Source organism: Chiloscyllium plagiosum, unplaced genomic scaffold, assembly GCF_037043375.1.
Source record: "Chiloscyllium plagiosum isolate Xiang-an unplaced genomic scaffold, Cpla_swu_hap1 HiC_scaffold_4, whole genome shotgun sequence".
NCBI classification, from domain to species: domain Eukaryota; kingdom Metazoa; phylum Chordata; class Chondrichthyes; order Orectolobiformes; family Hemiscylliidae; genus Chiloscyllium; species Chiloscyllium plagiosum.
Window position 1 is genome coordinate 113,201,551 of NW_028270142.1, and position 17,758 is coordinate 113,219,308.

General features: G+C 40.5%; 1 protein-coding gene across 1 annotated transcript; it reads right to left on the minus strand.

Annotated features, from left to right (window-relative positions):
* Positions 1–800: 800 nt before the first annotated feature.
* Positions 801–17,495, minus strand: LOC122548777 (chymotrypsin-like elastase family member 2A). Its single transcript, XM_087986607.1, has 8 exons — positions 17,425–17,495; positions 17,187–17,266; positions 12,343–12,452; positions 10,712–10,837; positions 4,257–4,393; positions 2,234–2,379; positions 1,917–2,066; positions 801–930 (listed from the first exon to the last, which is right to left on the minus strand). Exons 1-8 carry the CDS (start codon positions 17,456–17,458, stop codon positions 898–900), a joined length of 816 nt encoding a protein of 271 aa, XP_087842733.1. The 5' UTR covers positions 17,459–17,495; the 3' UTR covers positions 801–897.
* Positions 17,496–17,758: the final 263 nt, after the last annotated feature.

The following is a 17,758-nucleotide window of genomic DNA, read 5'->3' on the forward strand; positions in this document are numbered from 1 at the left end:
AAATAAATCATAGAGTGATTGTTTTCCACGTAAAGTGAATTTCTCCCCACATTGCAGCCCGATGATACTGTTCTAAAGTCCACATGGACTACAAAGTTACTTCTTGCCTTTTGGTTATGACTCCAGTTTTGTGCCAATACTGTTGACTGAACTGTGGTGCTGCAAACATTTAAGATGAATGCAAGGCAGTTAGGGTTGAGCAATGAGTACCAACTTTGCTAAAATCCAAAAATGAATTAAATTAAAATCTTGAAAAACCAATTTTTAGGACAAAATAATGGGTTATATTTTCAACTTGAGAGGTTTTCTCCAATTCTTTAAAGTTGATTTAACTGAGAATTCCGCACTTTGCCGCTACCTTTGTCAAAATCAAGTTTAATACTGTGATCCCCTCATTATAACAGTACATTAGAAAGTTATTCTGCCCATTATAGAACTCGGGACCTTGCTAGCAGCCAGTAGTGAGACACCCATTGCCACTCCCATACTCCCTCCCACTTCCCTCCCCAATGTTTAAGATATTGCCCAGTATGACAGGGAGGCCATAAAAGGAGCTAAAATACAATTGTTTGGTCTTCCCTGGCTTTTGCAGTTGGTGTCAGTATAGGCAAGTATAGCTTACCACAGTGGCACATGTCTGCTTGATTCTGACAGAGGTCAGAGTGCCTGTAGGGAACTATCTTCTCCCCACAGCCATACTGGGAAGTTGGAATTTAGAACTGGAAATGCTAGAGTTTTTGTTTCTGTTTATTATCACAAAAGCTAATCACCTGGTGGCAAAGGAAAAAATTCAACAAGTGCAGGTTAAATCAGACCCATTTTTATTGACAGGGTTTTGTTAAAACACAGCTTGTGAATATTTCTGCTTGACTTCATTCCATTGATGATACTTCGGAATCATCTAAACTCTCCACCATATTGCTGCATGGTCTGAAGGAAAGGAAACAAACGTACAATGATTTATTAGGATAACTTGATTCTCTCACGTTCCAAAGTTAAAAGAAGACATGACTGACTCAGCTGTAAATTAAGAAATAACCAACAACCTGTTGTGTTAATTTAATTACATTTAGAGATACTGAGGTGTTTGAAATGAATGCAGTCAGACAAAAACTGACATTGAACCAAACAAGAAGACAGCAGGACGGATGGCCAAAAGCTGAGCCAAAGAGGTAGGTGTTGAGGAATTTCTTAATAGAGGAAGGAGGTAAAGAGACTATGATGTTTAGGCAGAGAATTCCATAACCTAAGACTCACACTGTTGTAGACATGGCCACCAATGGTATGATGGAGAAAATAATACACACATATCAAAATTAGTCAAATGCAGAATTCTTCAAAGGTTTTATGATTGAATGAAGTTGCAGAGAAAAGTGAGAGAAGTTGTGGAGGGATTTGAACACAAGGATTAATATTTTAAATTCCAGGTGCTTGTGGACCAACAGATGATGTAGGTAGCAAGCATTGAGTTAATAGATAGAAATTAATGTGATCGAGGCAGGAAGGTTCGAGGTGAACCCTGGTTTTATCAGGGTACAAGAGAGGACTGTGAGGTGGTCCCACTGATGGTTGAATTGGCCGGTGACGCTCACTCTTTTGGCTTAATTATGAAGGTTGATTATGGACAAAATACAGGAATACTATACAGGGAAATCCACATGCATATTTGGCTTGGTGAAGTTAGCTTTCATTGAATATCTGGAGTTCTGTTCGTGAATGAGTATTGGAATTCAGTTTCAAAGTTTGGGAGAGTGTAGACCATGGCAGGAGGATATAGTAATAAAGCTAAATATGCAGGTGCTGAAAATTTAAAACTAAATACAGGAAATGATGGAAAATCTCAGTTGGTCTGTAGCAAGAGATAAAGAATTAACTTTCAGGGCAGTGATCTTAGAGATATGACTCAGGAGTCCTACCTGCATTATCCAGTCCATATATGCTGATACTCGAGTAAAAACTGTAGGGTACCTCTCCATAACACAGGAGACTGGTCCAAAGCTTACAATACCATGGACAACCCACATTCCAGTATCATCCAGACAGTTCAGAGGGCCACCAGAATCTCCCTGTCAACAAGAAAATGCAAAAGAAGTGATGAGATTAAATCATTTAGTTTATTCCTTCCACTAGTAACATATCATTGACTCAAGGGCTCACTACGTTACAACTATTCATGTGGTATAAGGGTAGGGTCTGCATCATGATGACAATATATATTAGTAGAAGTTAATACCTGACATCCTGCAGTCACACCGTCACCCCCAGCACAGACCATATTTTCAGTGATTGCACTTGACCACCAGGACGGAGATGAGCATGTCTTATAGTCCACCACTTGGAGCAGAGCTTGCTGCAGAGTGGAAGATGGAACACCGAAAGCTGAAAAAGGGTATAGATGTAATTTGATCTTATTCTTAGTGGCTCAGATCATCCTACCAGACCTATACTATCAGTTTTCCAGTCCAGTAACAAGGTTATGCATTTAATGAGTTAAGTTATTTATGTCATGATTACCACGTTACTTTATTCCACTATGTCGTAGAATGGCATAAGCTTACAGGTACACCTGAATCAATATCTGCCCTAAAATGTCTCAGGGAAGTTTGAAATCATAATGAAGGATATAGTGACACCTAATGGTTAAATATCCATGCTGCAAATTTAATTTTAAGGAGTGAGATTTTCTCTGGTTGTTATATCATGTCAAAGCACCTGCATGGTGGACAATGTGGAGTCTTAAGCCAAAACAACATTTATCTTACACTTAATGGAAGCCGCCAAATCCATTAAGAAGCTAAAGGTTAAATATGCTTGAACAAGCTGCAAGGAGGATTGTTAAGGACTGATTGCTCAATACAATTGCCTTCCAGCACTTACTAAGGAAACTGTATGGAATTTTGGTGGCTGGCAATTGAGAAAACTCTCTCTCCTAACAATGACTTTGATTGGGAGTAAATATGTTGTTGCAAAAATATTCTGAGCACTACATCACATCTACATCACTTTTAACTGCTCAGTTGCCTCTGGAGGTTCGAAGAGAACTTCTGAAACATAGCAAGAGAATAGCAGGAAAACTTTATCAAAACTTCAACATCATTCCATCGAAAATGATTATTTGGAAGACTTCACCAAAAGAGCTTAACTGCTGTGCCACTTCACCTTATTGAACAACATAAGGAGAAGGACAGTGCTGGTCATCAATACCCTGTTCGGGATTGCTATCGGCAGCCGATGGGAATAATAGGAATACAAAAGCCACGACAGAACAGCTACAATGACAGGAAAACACTGATATTCTCAGTTAGTGTCAGTACAGGACAGCCTCTTTCACTGAAAGTCCTCCTTTAGGACCTTGTCACATTGTGTGCCCTCTCTCACTCTATCCCTGAGCCAATCTGAAACAGATGTTCTTTGTCAGCCTGTACACTCCACATCTTCATTGAGGTGGGTTTATGGAGCCAATATATCATATTGCTGGAAACATTGTGGCCGTCACTTTCAGGCAAGTTCAAGTTATGGTAATTGAAATAGCTCCAAAGAGACCAGTATCCTGTTATCAAGTAACCCTTTACTTACATGTGGAGAGTCCTTGACACTGATCCAACCTCCACAGAGACAGCACTTAGAGTGAGCAAAACCTCAGAGTCCTGTTTATATCTGCCAGCCAGGTGTCCCTAATGGGACCAGATTATCAGCCCCAATCCAGGATCTCACATTCAATGAGGTCCACCTGGCTGACCTTCTTACAATCACCACAGTGGTCAGTAGTTAGAACCAAGCTCTGTCGAACAGGGCACAATATCAATTCAACTGCAGTTTTCACATTATTTTGCCCAAATAAACCCCAGGCTATCCACCTTCACTATACAAATCCTTTCCATAGTCTGTATTCGAACTATTAATAATTTCAGACTTTCTAAGGAAATTTGACAATGGACAGTAGCCAAAGTCCAAATTGAACTTTTTAATGGGACTGCTTAATATCTAAAATACCAAAACAAGCCATTCAGTTCAACTACTCCATGCTGGAGTTTACACAGTAACTTCATTTCAATTTAATTACCTCTCCTTGCCCTGAATCCCATGTTCATCTATTGCCTTCCACCTCTTCTTAAATGCACTATTGCTTTCTAGTACTAACATTCTATGTAGCATTTCACATTCTTGTGGTTATCCATATAAAGAAATGAACCTTAAATGATTTATTTGATCTATTAACTATTGTGTTATATTTACATTCCCTGTTGTGAACTTACGTTGAGTTAATCCCCATCCGGTGATGTAACAAGGATATCCATTGGGTAGGACCTGATCAAAGGGTGGTAGGAGTGCTACTGCTACATCAGGAGTAGCATATGCAGGTTGTTTCAATCGCAGTAGGGCAATGTCATTTCTAAAAGTCAGAGTAAAAAGTGAATGCAAAGATCAGATTGGTAAAATATCCCAGTTGTTTTTCTGAGTTAGCTGACCTCATAAGTAGCTCCAATGTACCCCGGCACCCTTGAGCTATGAAGGAAACAAAATCAGTCAACATTCTCATGGTTGATCATTTTAGTTCACTCTGTTAAAAAGTTTAATATTGATTAGGTGCAATAAAATGGAGCTTATAGTTGTCCAATACCTTTCATGACCTCAAGATGTCTCAACGTCCTTTGAAGCCAGTAAAATCCCTTTGAGTTTTAGGGCTGGATTTATAGTTTGAAGCTCTGAAAACATAAGTTGGTCTGTTGTCCAACTTCAAAAGTCCATCCCGTCTCCAAAATTAGTGAGACACATTTCCCATGCACAATGTCATGCTGACTATCCCTAATCAGTGCTTACTTTTCCAAATGCATATAAATCCTGTCCTTCACAATCTCCTCCACAACTTTTCCACTACTGAATTAAGGCTGACCAGTCTATAGTTCCCTGGCTTTTCCTTACAGCCTTTCTTAAATAATAGTACCACTAATAATAGCCAACCTCAAGTCTTCCTGCACCTCACCCATGGCTATTGATGATACAAATATCGCAGCAAGGGGCCCAACAATCTTTTCCCTAGCTTCCCACAAAGTTCTGGGAAAAAACTTGATTGTCTCCCAGTGGTTTATCTACCTTTGTGCATTTTAAGATACCCAGCACCTACTCTTTTGTAATATGGTCATTTTTCAAGATCATTATTTATTTCTCCAAGATCTCTAACTTCCATGTCCTTCTCTGCAGTAAATACTGACGTGAAATATTTGTTTAGTTTTAACAGTATTAGACAGGAACTTTTAAAAGTTGATGTAGGGGGGGCAGCTATTCGCAGGTAAAGAGATATTTGGGAAGTGGGAGGCCTTGAAGAATGAGATAATGAGAGGTCAGAGACAATATGTTCCTGCTAGACTGAAGGGCAGAGCTGGTAGGTGTAGGGAATATTGGATGACTAGAGAAATTGAGGCTCTGGTCAAGAAAAAGAAGGAGGCGTTTATCAGGTATAGGCAATTGGGCTCGAGTGAATCCACTACATGATAAGACAGTAAACTTTCTGTATTTCAGGTATATAATTTTTACCAGTTAATCATGAGTGCTGGTTAAAGCAAAGTTTGCTGTGTATTTCTGGCTTAGACAGCCTCTTTAAATCCAGTAATGGATTCAAAGTTTATGGGGATAAGGGAGGAAAGTAGAGTTGAGGATATTCAGGTCAACCATGATTGGAGGAAAATACTTGATGGGCCAAATTGTCTACTTCTGCTCATTTATTTTCCTACAGGTGCAGTACTAAGTTCAATCAGTGCAGTCAAAATGCACCTTACCTATAATTCAGCATCTGAAAATGACATTTGAAATTAACACATTTAACACACATCTTTCAAAATACAGTATTCCCAACTTCTCAGGAGGCTTCCCCAAGGCCCTCTAACTCTCAAACAATGTAGATTTACAGAATTCCTTTAAATCCTGCCTGACTTCCCCGTGACTACCAATATTGATCTGCATGTCAGAGTACATGCAATTGGAGTCACAATCCAAACCTAACTCAAAACTCTTCCTGCATTGGAAATATTGTGAGCCTTTTTAATGTAGGAAATTTAAACTAAAAAAAACACATTTTGCTGATTCCTGACCCTAGGAGGAAACAGAAATTTGACCTTTAGTCACTATTGTTTTGAGAGAAATATAGCAGCAATCATTCACACAGCAAAATTCCATAAATACAATGCATTAAATAGCCTGATGGTATGTTTTACTGATATTGGTTGAGGGAAAAATATTGTACAGAACAATAGGTGAAAACCTGCTGCATTGCATTCAATAGGATTTTTTATATCCACCAGAGACGGAATACAGAGTCTCAGCATAACATTTAATCCAAATTACACCACCTACTGATAATTTCACACTCCTCTAATGCTGCAATAATGTGTTGATTACTCACTCAAATTTAGAGTGGGATTGACCTCACAATCTTCTAATTTAAAGGGAGAGTTCTACCACAGAGCCATGGCTGGTACATGTCGTGAAATAGTTCATTATATGCAACTGAAGCACAAAATCAGGCTTGCTTCTAATTCTGCCCATACCAGTCCATTGGGCAAGGATTCAGAATTGAATGAGATATGGATTTGCAGCCTGGAAGTGAAGAATTCAAATTATACTATGACAAACTATGATTCTAAACCAAACAAATCTGATAACTGTTGACTGCCACAGTGTGAAATTGCACTGGTCTATGTATAATTGTAGGAGAAAGTGAGGACTGCAGATGCTGGAGATCAGAGCTGAAAATGTGTTGCTGGAAAAGCGCAGCAGGTCAGGCAGCATCCAGGGAACAGGAGAATCAACGTTTCGGGCATAAGCCCTTCTTCAGGAATGAGGAAAGTTTGTCCAGCAGGCTAAGATAAAAGGTAGGGAGGAGGGACTTGGGGGAGGGGCGTCGGAAATGTGATAGGTGGAAAGAGGTCAAGGTGAGGGTGATAGGTCAGACTGGGGTGGGGGCGGAGAGGTCAGGAAGAAGATTGCAGGTTAGAAAGGCGGTGCTGAATTCGATGGATTTGACTGAGACAAGGTGGGAGGAGGGGAAATGAGGAAACTGGTGAAATCCGAGTTCATCCCTTGTGGTTGGAGGGTTCCTAGGCGGAAGATGAGGCGCTCTTCCTCCAACCGTCGTGTTGTTGTGGTCTGGCGATGGAGGAGTCCAAAGACCTGCATATCTTTGGTGGAGTGGGAGGGGGAGTTGAAGTGTTGAGCCACAGGGTGGTTGGGTTGGTTGGTCCGGATGTCCCAGAGGTGTTCTCTGAAACCCTCCGCAAGTAGCCGGCCTGTCTCCCCAATATACAGGAGGCCACATCGGGTGCAGAGGATGCAGTAGATGATGTGTGTGGAGGTGCAGGTGAATCTGTGGCGGAAATGGAAGTTTCCTTTAGGGCCTTGGAGGGAGGTGAGGGGGGAGGTGTGGGCGCAAGTCTTGCACCTCCTGCGGTTGCAGGGGAAGGTGCCGGGAGTGGAGGTTGGGTTGGTGGGGGGTGTGGATCTGACAAGGGAGTCACGGAGGGAGTGGTCTTTACGGAATGCTGATAGGGGAGGGGAGGGAAATATATCCTTGGTAGTGGGGTCCGTTTGGAGGTGGCGGAAATGACGGCGGATGATGCGCTGTACATGGAGATTGGTGGGGTGGTAGGTGAGGACCAGTGGGGTTCTGTCCTGGTGGCGGTTGGAGGGGCGGGGCTCAAGGGCGGGGGAGCGGGAAGTGGAAGAGATGCGGTGGAGGGCATCGTCGACCACGTCGGGGGGGAAATTGCGGTCCTTGAAGAAGGAGGCCATCTGGGTTGCCCCCTGTAAAAACGCCATCCCATTCTCCCAATTCCTTCGACTCCGCCGCATCTGCTCCCAGGAGGACCAGTTCCAAAAACGTACAACCCAGATGGCCTCCTTCTTCAAGGACCGCAATTTCCCCCCCGACGTGGTCGACGATGCCCTCCACCGCATCTCTTCCACTTCCCGCTCCTCCGCCCTTGAGCCCTGCCCCTCCAACCGCCACCAGGACAGAACCCCACTGGTCCTCACCTACCACCCCACCAATCTCCATGTACAGCGCATCATCCGCCGTCATTTACGCCACCTCCAAACGGACCCCACCACCAAGGATATATTTCCCTCCCCTCCCCTATCAGCATTCCGTAAAGACCACTCCCTCCGTGACTCCCTCGTCAGATCCACACCCCTCACCAACCCAACCTCCACTCCCGGCACCTTCCCCTGCAACCACAGGAGGTGCAAGACTTGCGCCCACACCTCCCCCCTCACCTCCCTCCAAGGCCCTAAAGAAAACTTCCATATCCACCACAGATTCACCTGCACCTCCACACACATCATCTATTGCATCCTCTGCACCCGATGTGGCCTCCTCTATATTGGGGAGACAGGCCGGCTACTTGCGGAGCGTTTCAGAGAACACCTCTGGGACACCCGGACCAACCAACCCAACCACCCTGTGGCTCAACACTTCAACTCCCCCTCCCACTCCACCAAGGATATGCAGGTCTTTGGACTCCTCCATCGCCAGACCCTTGCTGTTTCTTAGTTCCAGCCAAATAGACTCCACACAATGTTCTTCCAGTCTGAGATTCTTCCTTACTAATACACTAAACCCATCTCAGAACATCAATGCAACCACAACTATTTTTCCTTTTTGTCTGTCCTTCCTGAGTTTAGAATATTCTTAAATATTCAGTTCCTGGTCATCATGCAGCCATGCTTCCGTAATGACAATTATGCCAGAACTACTTGCCTGTATTTGTGCCTTTCAATCATCTACCTTATTGTAAATGTTGTGTGCACTCAGGTAGAGTGCCCTTAACTTTGTCATTTTGACAGAATTCCAGACTTGAGGCATGCTCAGTGTTTGGCTTTGTTTCTCCTGCTCTCTAATTTCTCTCATAGCCTTTTTACTTCCTGTTACTAGCCTAACTCCCTTCGTCTCTAGTTCCCACCCCCGACTAGCTAGGTTAAACCCAGTCCCACAGCTTTGGGGTTTCAGCCCCAGTCCTGTTAAGGTGGAACCCATCCGGCTTGTACAGGTCCCGTATGCTCCAGAATGGTTTATCAGAAATTTCTCAAATCTGATGCCTTCCCTCCTATATCAGTTCTCCAGCCATTTATTCAATCTACTGATCTTTCTGTCCCTACATTCAATAACATGTCGCACTGGGAGTAATCAAAAGTTTACTGCTGTTGAGATCCTGCTTTTTCAATTCCTTCCTACCTCCCTGCATTCTGCTTTAAGGACCTTATCCTTCTTCCTACCTAGGTTGTTGGTACCAAAGTAGACCACAACTTCTGGCTAATTCCCTGCCCCTGGAAGGATGCTTTACATGCTGCACATTGACACTAGGCACTAGCAATAGAGAGGCAAGGCACCATCTTGGAATTATAGGTAAAGCTGCAAAACTCACCTGCCCGATCCTTTGACTATGGAATCCTTTATCATTATGGCCTTTCTATTGCTACCTCCTCCCTTGGTGCTATGTTCAGAATGAAGTCACTTCCCACTTTGTGTGCCCTTTTTAAACCTATTGCTTTGACTCTCAGCACTGTGATCAGAATAGAGCTATTCCCCACACTCTTTTTAAACTTGCTGCCTCCTCTCTCGGCGCTGTGAACAGAATGAAACCACTTGCCCTTCTCTATGCTCTCTTAAAACTTGCTACCTCCTCTCAGGATGCTATGTTCAGAAAAGAAAGAGAAGAGAAAAATTGAGGAGTAACTTGATAAAGGTCTTAAAGTAATAAAAAAACTTGATAAACTGGAATTAGAAAATATGTTTTCAATCTTGGTGCATGCCAGAACTATGGGCTACACATACAAATATATCTGATAGGTAATTCAGCAAAAAACGTTGCCAAGAAAACATGGAAGTCACTGTCATAAGGAGTCAGTATATGGGGTTGCATTGATACATTCAATAATATGATATTATATATGGAAGATATTACATGAGGGAGAAAGGAATAGATAGCCTTATTGATAGGTGAGAAAGGGTGAGAGGAAGCTCATACAGTGCATAATTGCTAATGGCCTGGTAGCCTGATTCTATCCTATAAATAATATGATATACTGTAAAATTAAGGAGTTCAAATGCCCTGTATCTTGTTTGTTCTTACAAAGAATAAATTATAAACATTGTATAAAAAGCAGAAACTAAATTGTGCACACCAAGCTTCTACAAACATGAATTAAATAAATAATCAGATCATCGTTTGAAGTTCTTCAATATGTGCCCTGGATACTTTAAATTAAGCTGAGGACAGACAGGTGGCTATCTCATTCACAAGGCATTATTACACTGAAGCGCCAGTCTGGATTGCATGCTTAGTCATCTGGATCTGAGGCAAGAATGCTGCGCACTGAGCCACAACTGACACAATGTTGATAAGCCTAGACTGAGTGAATCTCTTAAGCAATAGCTATGAATGGTTTGTAGGATGGGAAGAGGATATCTACATTTTTAATACCTTGGGAAAGAGCAACTTGATGGATTTTCAGTTCAACTCAAAGGGATGCAGAAGGAGGAAGAGCCAGCACAATGGATTATTTGAAGAATTTTAGAAAGAGCGTGTAATAAATAATTTACAGTTACCATAATTGCACGAGAGAAATAGGTTTTAAAAGAAGTTGTTTAGGAGTCGTTGGATTAAGAATAGTTCAATGTGGATGAACTAGTAAAGTTTAAAATGTCGATCTGAATTACCCATTTTCAAGAGAATTTGGATTCCAATAAGGATGAGTGATGATCAATTGAACATGTCTCAAATATTCATTGCCTTTCTGCTCCAGATTGTGCTCTCCAAGAATAACAGCAAATCTTCCTGGTATGCTGAAAGAAAAATAAAGAAAAAACTTGCAATTATTGACCTTTCACAAGGTCATCCAAAAGCACTTTACAGTCAATTGAGGATTTTTGAAGTCTAGTTACTTTAGTCATGTAGGAAATGCAGCAAAATAATGTATATAGCAATCTGCCACAACCAGCAGTAAAACAAAGACCAGATACCCTGTTTAGTGAAGTTGGTTGGGGGAAAACATTGCAAATCACACTAGGGAGAATTACCTTGTTTTTAGAGTCATCATAGAGATGTACAGCATGGAAACAGACCCTTTGGTCCAACTCGTCCATGCTGACCAGATATTCCAACCCAATCTAGTCCCACCTGCCAGCACCTGGCCCATATCCCTCCAAACCCTTCCTATTCATATAACCATCCAGATGCCTTTTAAATGTTGCAACTGTACTAGCCTCTACCACTTCCACTGGCAACTCATTCCATACACGTACCAGCCTCTGCGTGAAAACGTTACCCCTTAGTACTCTTTTATATCTTTCCCCTCTCACCCTTTTCTTTGAAATAATGTTATAAAATTTATTACACCCATCTGAGGGGGCAGACGTAGTCTTAGTTTAAAGTCTTGTACGACAAAAGGAAGTCAAACCCACACTTATTTGCAAAAGAATGCAGGGGAAACTCACTTCTTTGAAATGAAATCTTCTGCTTGCCTCTTAGACACTACCTTAAATCCAACCCAATGTTTTGAGTCCAGGTTCATTTTTCAAGCAAAATAGATGCCTGGTGGGTATCAAAAGAATACTATCGAGGGAATACTTCCAATACTGGAAAAGTGGCTTATTGCAGGGGGACTGTTATTACATACACAAACACATGGCAAGCACCTTTAAAATACTGAGAAGCCATGGAAACAAAACAAATAACCTGAATTTGGATGGTGTAACCAAAAACCTTGATGAAAAGCAAGTAAATTACCTCATAATAAGTATATCTTATAACATATGTCATAATAAATATACAAGGCATTGTAAAATATGACCAATTCCATCAATATGTCTAGAATATTACATATTGTGTTTAAATAAATCCCATTCGAAAGTTTTCAATAAACATGTGGTCACAGTATCAGACTGGTAATATTGGTTCAAATGTAAATTAGATTTATTTCAGAAAAAAGCTGTTTTATAATGGAAATAATGAGTAATTTGAAGCATAAAATAATGAGCACAGTGAGCATTGAATAAATTTGACGCTAGACCAATGCTTTCCATAGTTTTCCAACACCGGCTTTGCTTTGTGTCATTTTTGGTCTTTATAGATTAAGTGATTGCTGTAATTAGTCAACAATTTCTTTATCAGTAAATTATGTAACTACTATGATAATAGAAGGCACTATCGATAGCAATTTTGTTCAGCAATTCCTATGTATCTCTAATAGATTTCATAAATTATAATTCTAATGTGTATATGGGAATGTCTTCAGTGTAAAAATGATTGTTCAAACGACTTGTTACATATCTTGAAACAATATACTTACGTAACAATACAATGCGCAGCAGTCATGACCCAATTTCCAGAAATGAGCGTTCCACCACACAAATGTTGAAAGAAATCAGGGTCAGATTCATAAGCAAACTGCAGAGAGGCCTAAAACCAAAATCACATGCCATGTTATTTCTTTCTAGGTGTTAAAATTACTCAGAAGCTTCAAAACCTGATAACATCTTGCCTACACAATGGTTAAAAAAGATTCTGTGAGAATTTTATGTGGAGACAGAGATATGTGGATTCTCGGTAAGCACCAGAAATGTAACTCTGTAAGTTGATGCTGAAGACCTACGATGACTGCTGATGTGAACTGTGGAAATGGCATTCCAATGCAATGGTATTGGCCACCAGAGTAAATTAATTGTTATCACTAAGGTTAGAGGAGTGCACTGTTTCTTTTCTAGTTCCACTGGTAACATTAAATTTTATATTTAATCAGGGTAATGATATTGCCAATTATCATAGGTCTCAGACTGTATCAAGTTTGGTATTAGAAACAAATCATTCAGGTATCTTCAGTCAACAATAAGTAACAGTTTTATTATAAAGTAAAACTTAAACAAACAAGCAAAGATTATTAAGAAAAAGGATTTTGATGATGTGTAGAGAGACATATCTTATAGTCTGGCATTTTAATATTAACGTGGTAGAAGACAAACTGGAGAACACCCTGCAGAACACATCAATTAACAAACACTGTGAGTCACCAACTATTATTAAAAGTTCACAAGAAGTTCCAATTGTAATCATTTAATGCTCCTAGGAATCTCGATTTGTGAAACTGCACTCCAACACTTACTCATAGAGTCATAGAGATACATAGCACGGAAACAGACCGTTCCATCTAATTTGCCTACCAGATATCCTAAATTAAGCTAGTCCCATTTGCCAGACTTTGGCTCATATCCCTCTAAACCCTTCCTATTTATATACCCATTCTGATGCCTTTTAAATGCTTAAAGTTAAAAATCACACAAAACCAAGTTATAGTCCAACAGGTTTATTGAGAAGCAATAGCTTTTGAAGTCTTGCTCCTTTGTCAAGTGGTCATGCATTGCACTTTTAAATGTTGTAATTGATCTGCCTCCACCACTTCCTCTGGCAGCTCATTCCATTCATGCACCACCCACTGTGTGAAAACATTGCCCCTTAGATCCCTTTTAAATCTTTCCCCTCTCACCTTAAACCCATGCCCTCCAGTTTTGGATTCCCCACCCTGGGGAAACGTTCTTGTCTATTTACCCTATTCATGCCACTTGTGATTTTATAAACCTCTATAAGGTTACTGTGGTGAAACGGTTAAAAATTATGTCCCAATACATGTGTGAATCTAACCGGAATGGAGGTGTTGCTTAGTCCCGTGTGAATCTTATTACACACCTCCCCGTGTGAATCTTCTTATCTGTATGTAACCAGAATGGAATGTGTTTTTTAGCCTTGCTCTGCTGTTCACATGAATGTTTATATCTGGAAAAGAGTATATCAGCTGGAAAAGTCTCCAGTTCGGTGAGTCTGCTCCGGGGTTACGTTTAACCGCCGAGCGTGGGTTGTTGGCAACCGCTCTACGAGAACTGACGGCTCCCAGTTCCGGTAACATGTAGAGTGAGTATAAGCCAGACCCGTTGGTTGTGGCGACGCTGCGGGGAATAAAATGCCCATATTCTAGCAGACTCGCCTCTTGGTCGTTTGTTCTGTGTCAGACTACTCTCCTACGAACCTGACCTTGAGAATTTTTTAAAACATTTGGCGTAGTCGGCAGGATCAATCGCAATTGAGGAGAGATTTTGATACAGAACAATGTTTTGGAAAAAGACTAAGAAACCAGAAGAACAAACTGTGGAGGTCCCGACCGTCCCGGGATGGCATGGATGTGGGCATGTACGTGGCAGTTTGTTTGAGAGAGGATCCCAGTCCTGCCGAAGAACCCCTTGCCTGGGGTACATTGGAGGATGTGGGCATGTCCAAAAAGCTGAAGCGGAGTTAACAGAATTGAATGGGATTGAACTGAACTGAACTGAGTGGAACTGAAGTGAATCAAATTGAACGGAACAAAATGGAACTGAGCTAAATTGAATTGAAATGGACGGAACTGAATTGAACACAATTGAATTGAACTGAACAGACCTGAACTGAGCTGAATTGAACTACACTGAATTGACTGAACTGAAATTAACTGAAACGAATTGAACTGAATTAAGCATAATGTAACACATGTATTGGGCCAAGCAGTGGAATGTGGTGTAAAATTATGTCCCAATACATGTGTGAATCATAATGTAACACATGTATTGGGCCAAGCAGTGGAATGTGGTGAAACGGTTAAAAATTATGTCCCAATACATGTGTGAATCTAACCGGAATGGAGGTGTTGCTTAGTCCCGTGTGAATCTTATTACACACCTCCCCGTGTGAATCTTCTTATCTGTATGTAACCAGAATGGAATGTGTTTTTTAGCCTTGCTCTGCTGTTCACATGAATGTTTATATCTGGAAAAGAGTATATCAGCTGGAAAAGTCTCCAGTTCGGTGAGTCTGCTCCGGGGTTACGTTTAACCGCCGAGCGTGGGTTGTTGGCAACCGCTCTACGAGAACTGACGGCTCCCAGTTCCGGTAACATGTAGAGTGAGTATAAGCCAGACCCGTTGGTTGTGGCGACGCTGCGGGGAATAAAATGCCCATATTCTAGCAGACTCGCCTCTTGGTCGTTTGTTCTGTGTCAGACTACTCTCCTACGAACCTGACCTTGAGAATTTTTTAAAACAGTTACTCCTCAGCATCTGACTCTCCAGGGGAAAACAGCCCCAGCCTATTCAGTCTCTTCCTATCGCTCAAACCCTCCAAACCTTGCAACATTCTTGTAAATCTTTTATGGACCATTTCAAGTTTCCAAAGACATTGCTCCACATCTTCACAAACAATAAGCTTCAGTAAGCCAATACTGCTGCTGTTTATTTATTTTTTATTTTCCTGAGCTCTGATCTTTGTCAGTTGCACAAAGCAAATACTGTTTGTGGGCTTCCAATATCGTGGATCACAACTGCACTGAGCTATTAATGACACACAACTTCATCCGAGCCTACACACCCATTCTGATTATCCTAGCTTTATCATTTTGGATTGTTATTTTCATATCCAACATTTTTAGCTTTTCATGCAATACATAAACCACTTGCTTCAAAGCCATATAGGTGTGGGGTTTCCTGACTCTTCTTCACAGGCCTTTCCAACAGTCCTCCAAGTTTGCAATGGAAATTGATTGACAATCAGCTTCAAATTATCTTCCTTAATAATCTTTTTTTCCATAATAGGTTTTGTTGTTTCATTGTTTGATTCACCCCAAATCAGTAAATCTGCACTATGAGTTTTTGGTTTCTTTAGCTGTTTTTAAAGTCTTCTAAAGTTTAAGTTCTTTCCTTCAACACTGTGCTACTTCTCATTCTTGATCTTCAGGTTGCATCAGAATTTAAGCCTTTCATTATTCTTCACAATGAATCTCCAGTAGTTTTGCAATCTTAGTTTTTAATTCTGCCCTCAACCAATTCTTCTGATTCATCAACAGTTTATTTTCCTGTTCGAAGTTGTTTCATGGTACTTCATAGAGAATTTTGATATTTGAACTTTATCAAGATTACATTGAAGATGTATCATTTTTGAATTCACTTCTGTAAGTGTTATAATTCTGCTTTTTTTTCTCCACAGATGCTGCCAGACCTGATGGTTTTTCCAGCAATTCCTGTTTGTTATTGCTTGAGCTATTTTGTCTATTCCTAGTTCTACTCTTCCCTCTGGCTTTCCCAATTCAATACACGGATCGTTGACCACTGGTATTTGGGTTTCTTGTTTCTTAGATTTTGGTCTAAATCTTATCTTCAATCCTATAGTCGTTTCTTCATTTATCAGTGGATAATGCCTTTAAAATACTAAAGTGTTTTCCACTCTACTTTAAAGAGACACTCATCTCAAAGCTAGACATTTCACTTCTAATTTTCCTCTCGTGCACAAGAAATTTATATTGGCATTATTTAAAAAAAACTAACTCTTGACTCCCTTGTTAGCTAAAAATCTATTTAACTCCACTTTGAATATATTTAATCATCCAGCCTGCTCCATTCTCTGGGGATGAGAATTCTAAAGTCCAATTGATTTTCTGGAAGAAATAAATCCTCATCTCCTTATTAAATGGGATACCCCTTATTTTAAAATTGTACTCCGTCTTTCTAGACACCCCAACAGGATAAACATCCTCCCAGAATTCATGTTGTCAAGTCCTGTCAGAATCTTCATGTTTCAATAAAATTACTTCACATTCTTCTAAACTTCAATGTCTAAGCAGCTCTTCCTTTCATCATAAGGAAAAACGGTAATCAGATGAGTGAATCTTCTCTTCACTAATGCAGCTTATTCTTCCTTAAATAATAGAACAATATACTGTATTCCAGATGTGGTCTCTTTATGTCCTTATACAGCTGCAACAGTAGTTCCCTATCTTTATGCTCCAGTCCCCTAGCAATAAAAACCAATATTCCACAAGACTCTCAATCACTTGCTGTTATTGCATCCTTACTGTTTGTGATTTGTGCACCAGATCCCTTTGTATCACAGATTTGATACATATGCTGCTTTCTATTCTTCTTGCCGAAGTGATCAAGTTTCCACTTTCTCAGATTATATTCCATTTACCAAATATGTGCCCACATTCTTAATCCACCTATATCCCGAACCTAATCTAACTGTAATACAGGGAAGTGAAATCTTGTAGACTTTAACGGTCAAACTTCAAAGATGGAACAGCGTTTCCATGTCTGATAGTCTGCAGCCAGTGGGTTTCCTTACCTGCCATGGCCAGCTGTGTGGTTTGGCTTCCTGTCCAGCAACAACACGGCCCGTTAATGGGCTTGCAGCAACTGGACCTACTACATGACAAGGAAAATGGAAAATAGGAAAGAAACAAAGAGAAAAATTAGTGTTTGGTTAATAAAATAAAGGATACATGAAGATTGACATTTTTCATCTAATGTAGTCTAAGCTAACAAGAAGAAGCAAACAATTTTGAGTTCTGGCCAATACTTACTGAAGAATAGAGTCAAAAGCAGGTACTGCAACATGTTGAAATTGGAAGTGAGATTAATTGTCAAGGAGCTTCTTATAAACATATACTTTCTGGCATGTGTCACTAGCTAAATTCTCTTTTGTGTAAACACGATAACAATTTTTCACAGGGAAATATTTTATTCGGAAGCTATGCCAAACTGATTGTGAAACTGACCAGGTTAATTGAAAATCATCAATTAAATAAATGACTTGTAGGTCATGCAGTAATGCCAATCTCTTGTCTACACTGCCACTATCCTCCAGTATACTATAATACATGAGACATAACCCTATTCACAAAGGTAGCCAGTGGA

Bases quoted from the DNA above. Each gene is read 5' to 3' on its own strand.
- LOC122548777 (XM_087986607.1), bottom strand. From the start codon at position 17,458: ATGTTGCAGTACCTGCTTTTGACTCTATTCTTCA. The intron at 17,267-17,424 runs GTAAGTATTGGC...CTTGTCATGTAG, and splicing joins GCTTTTGACTCTATTCTTCA to TAGGTCCAGTTGCTGCAAGC. The intron at 12,453-17,186 runs GTAAGGAAACCC...TTTTGGTTTTAG, and splicing joins CACACAGCTGGCCATGGCAG to GCCTCTCTGCAGTTTGCTTA.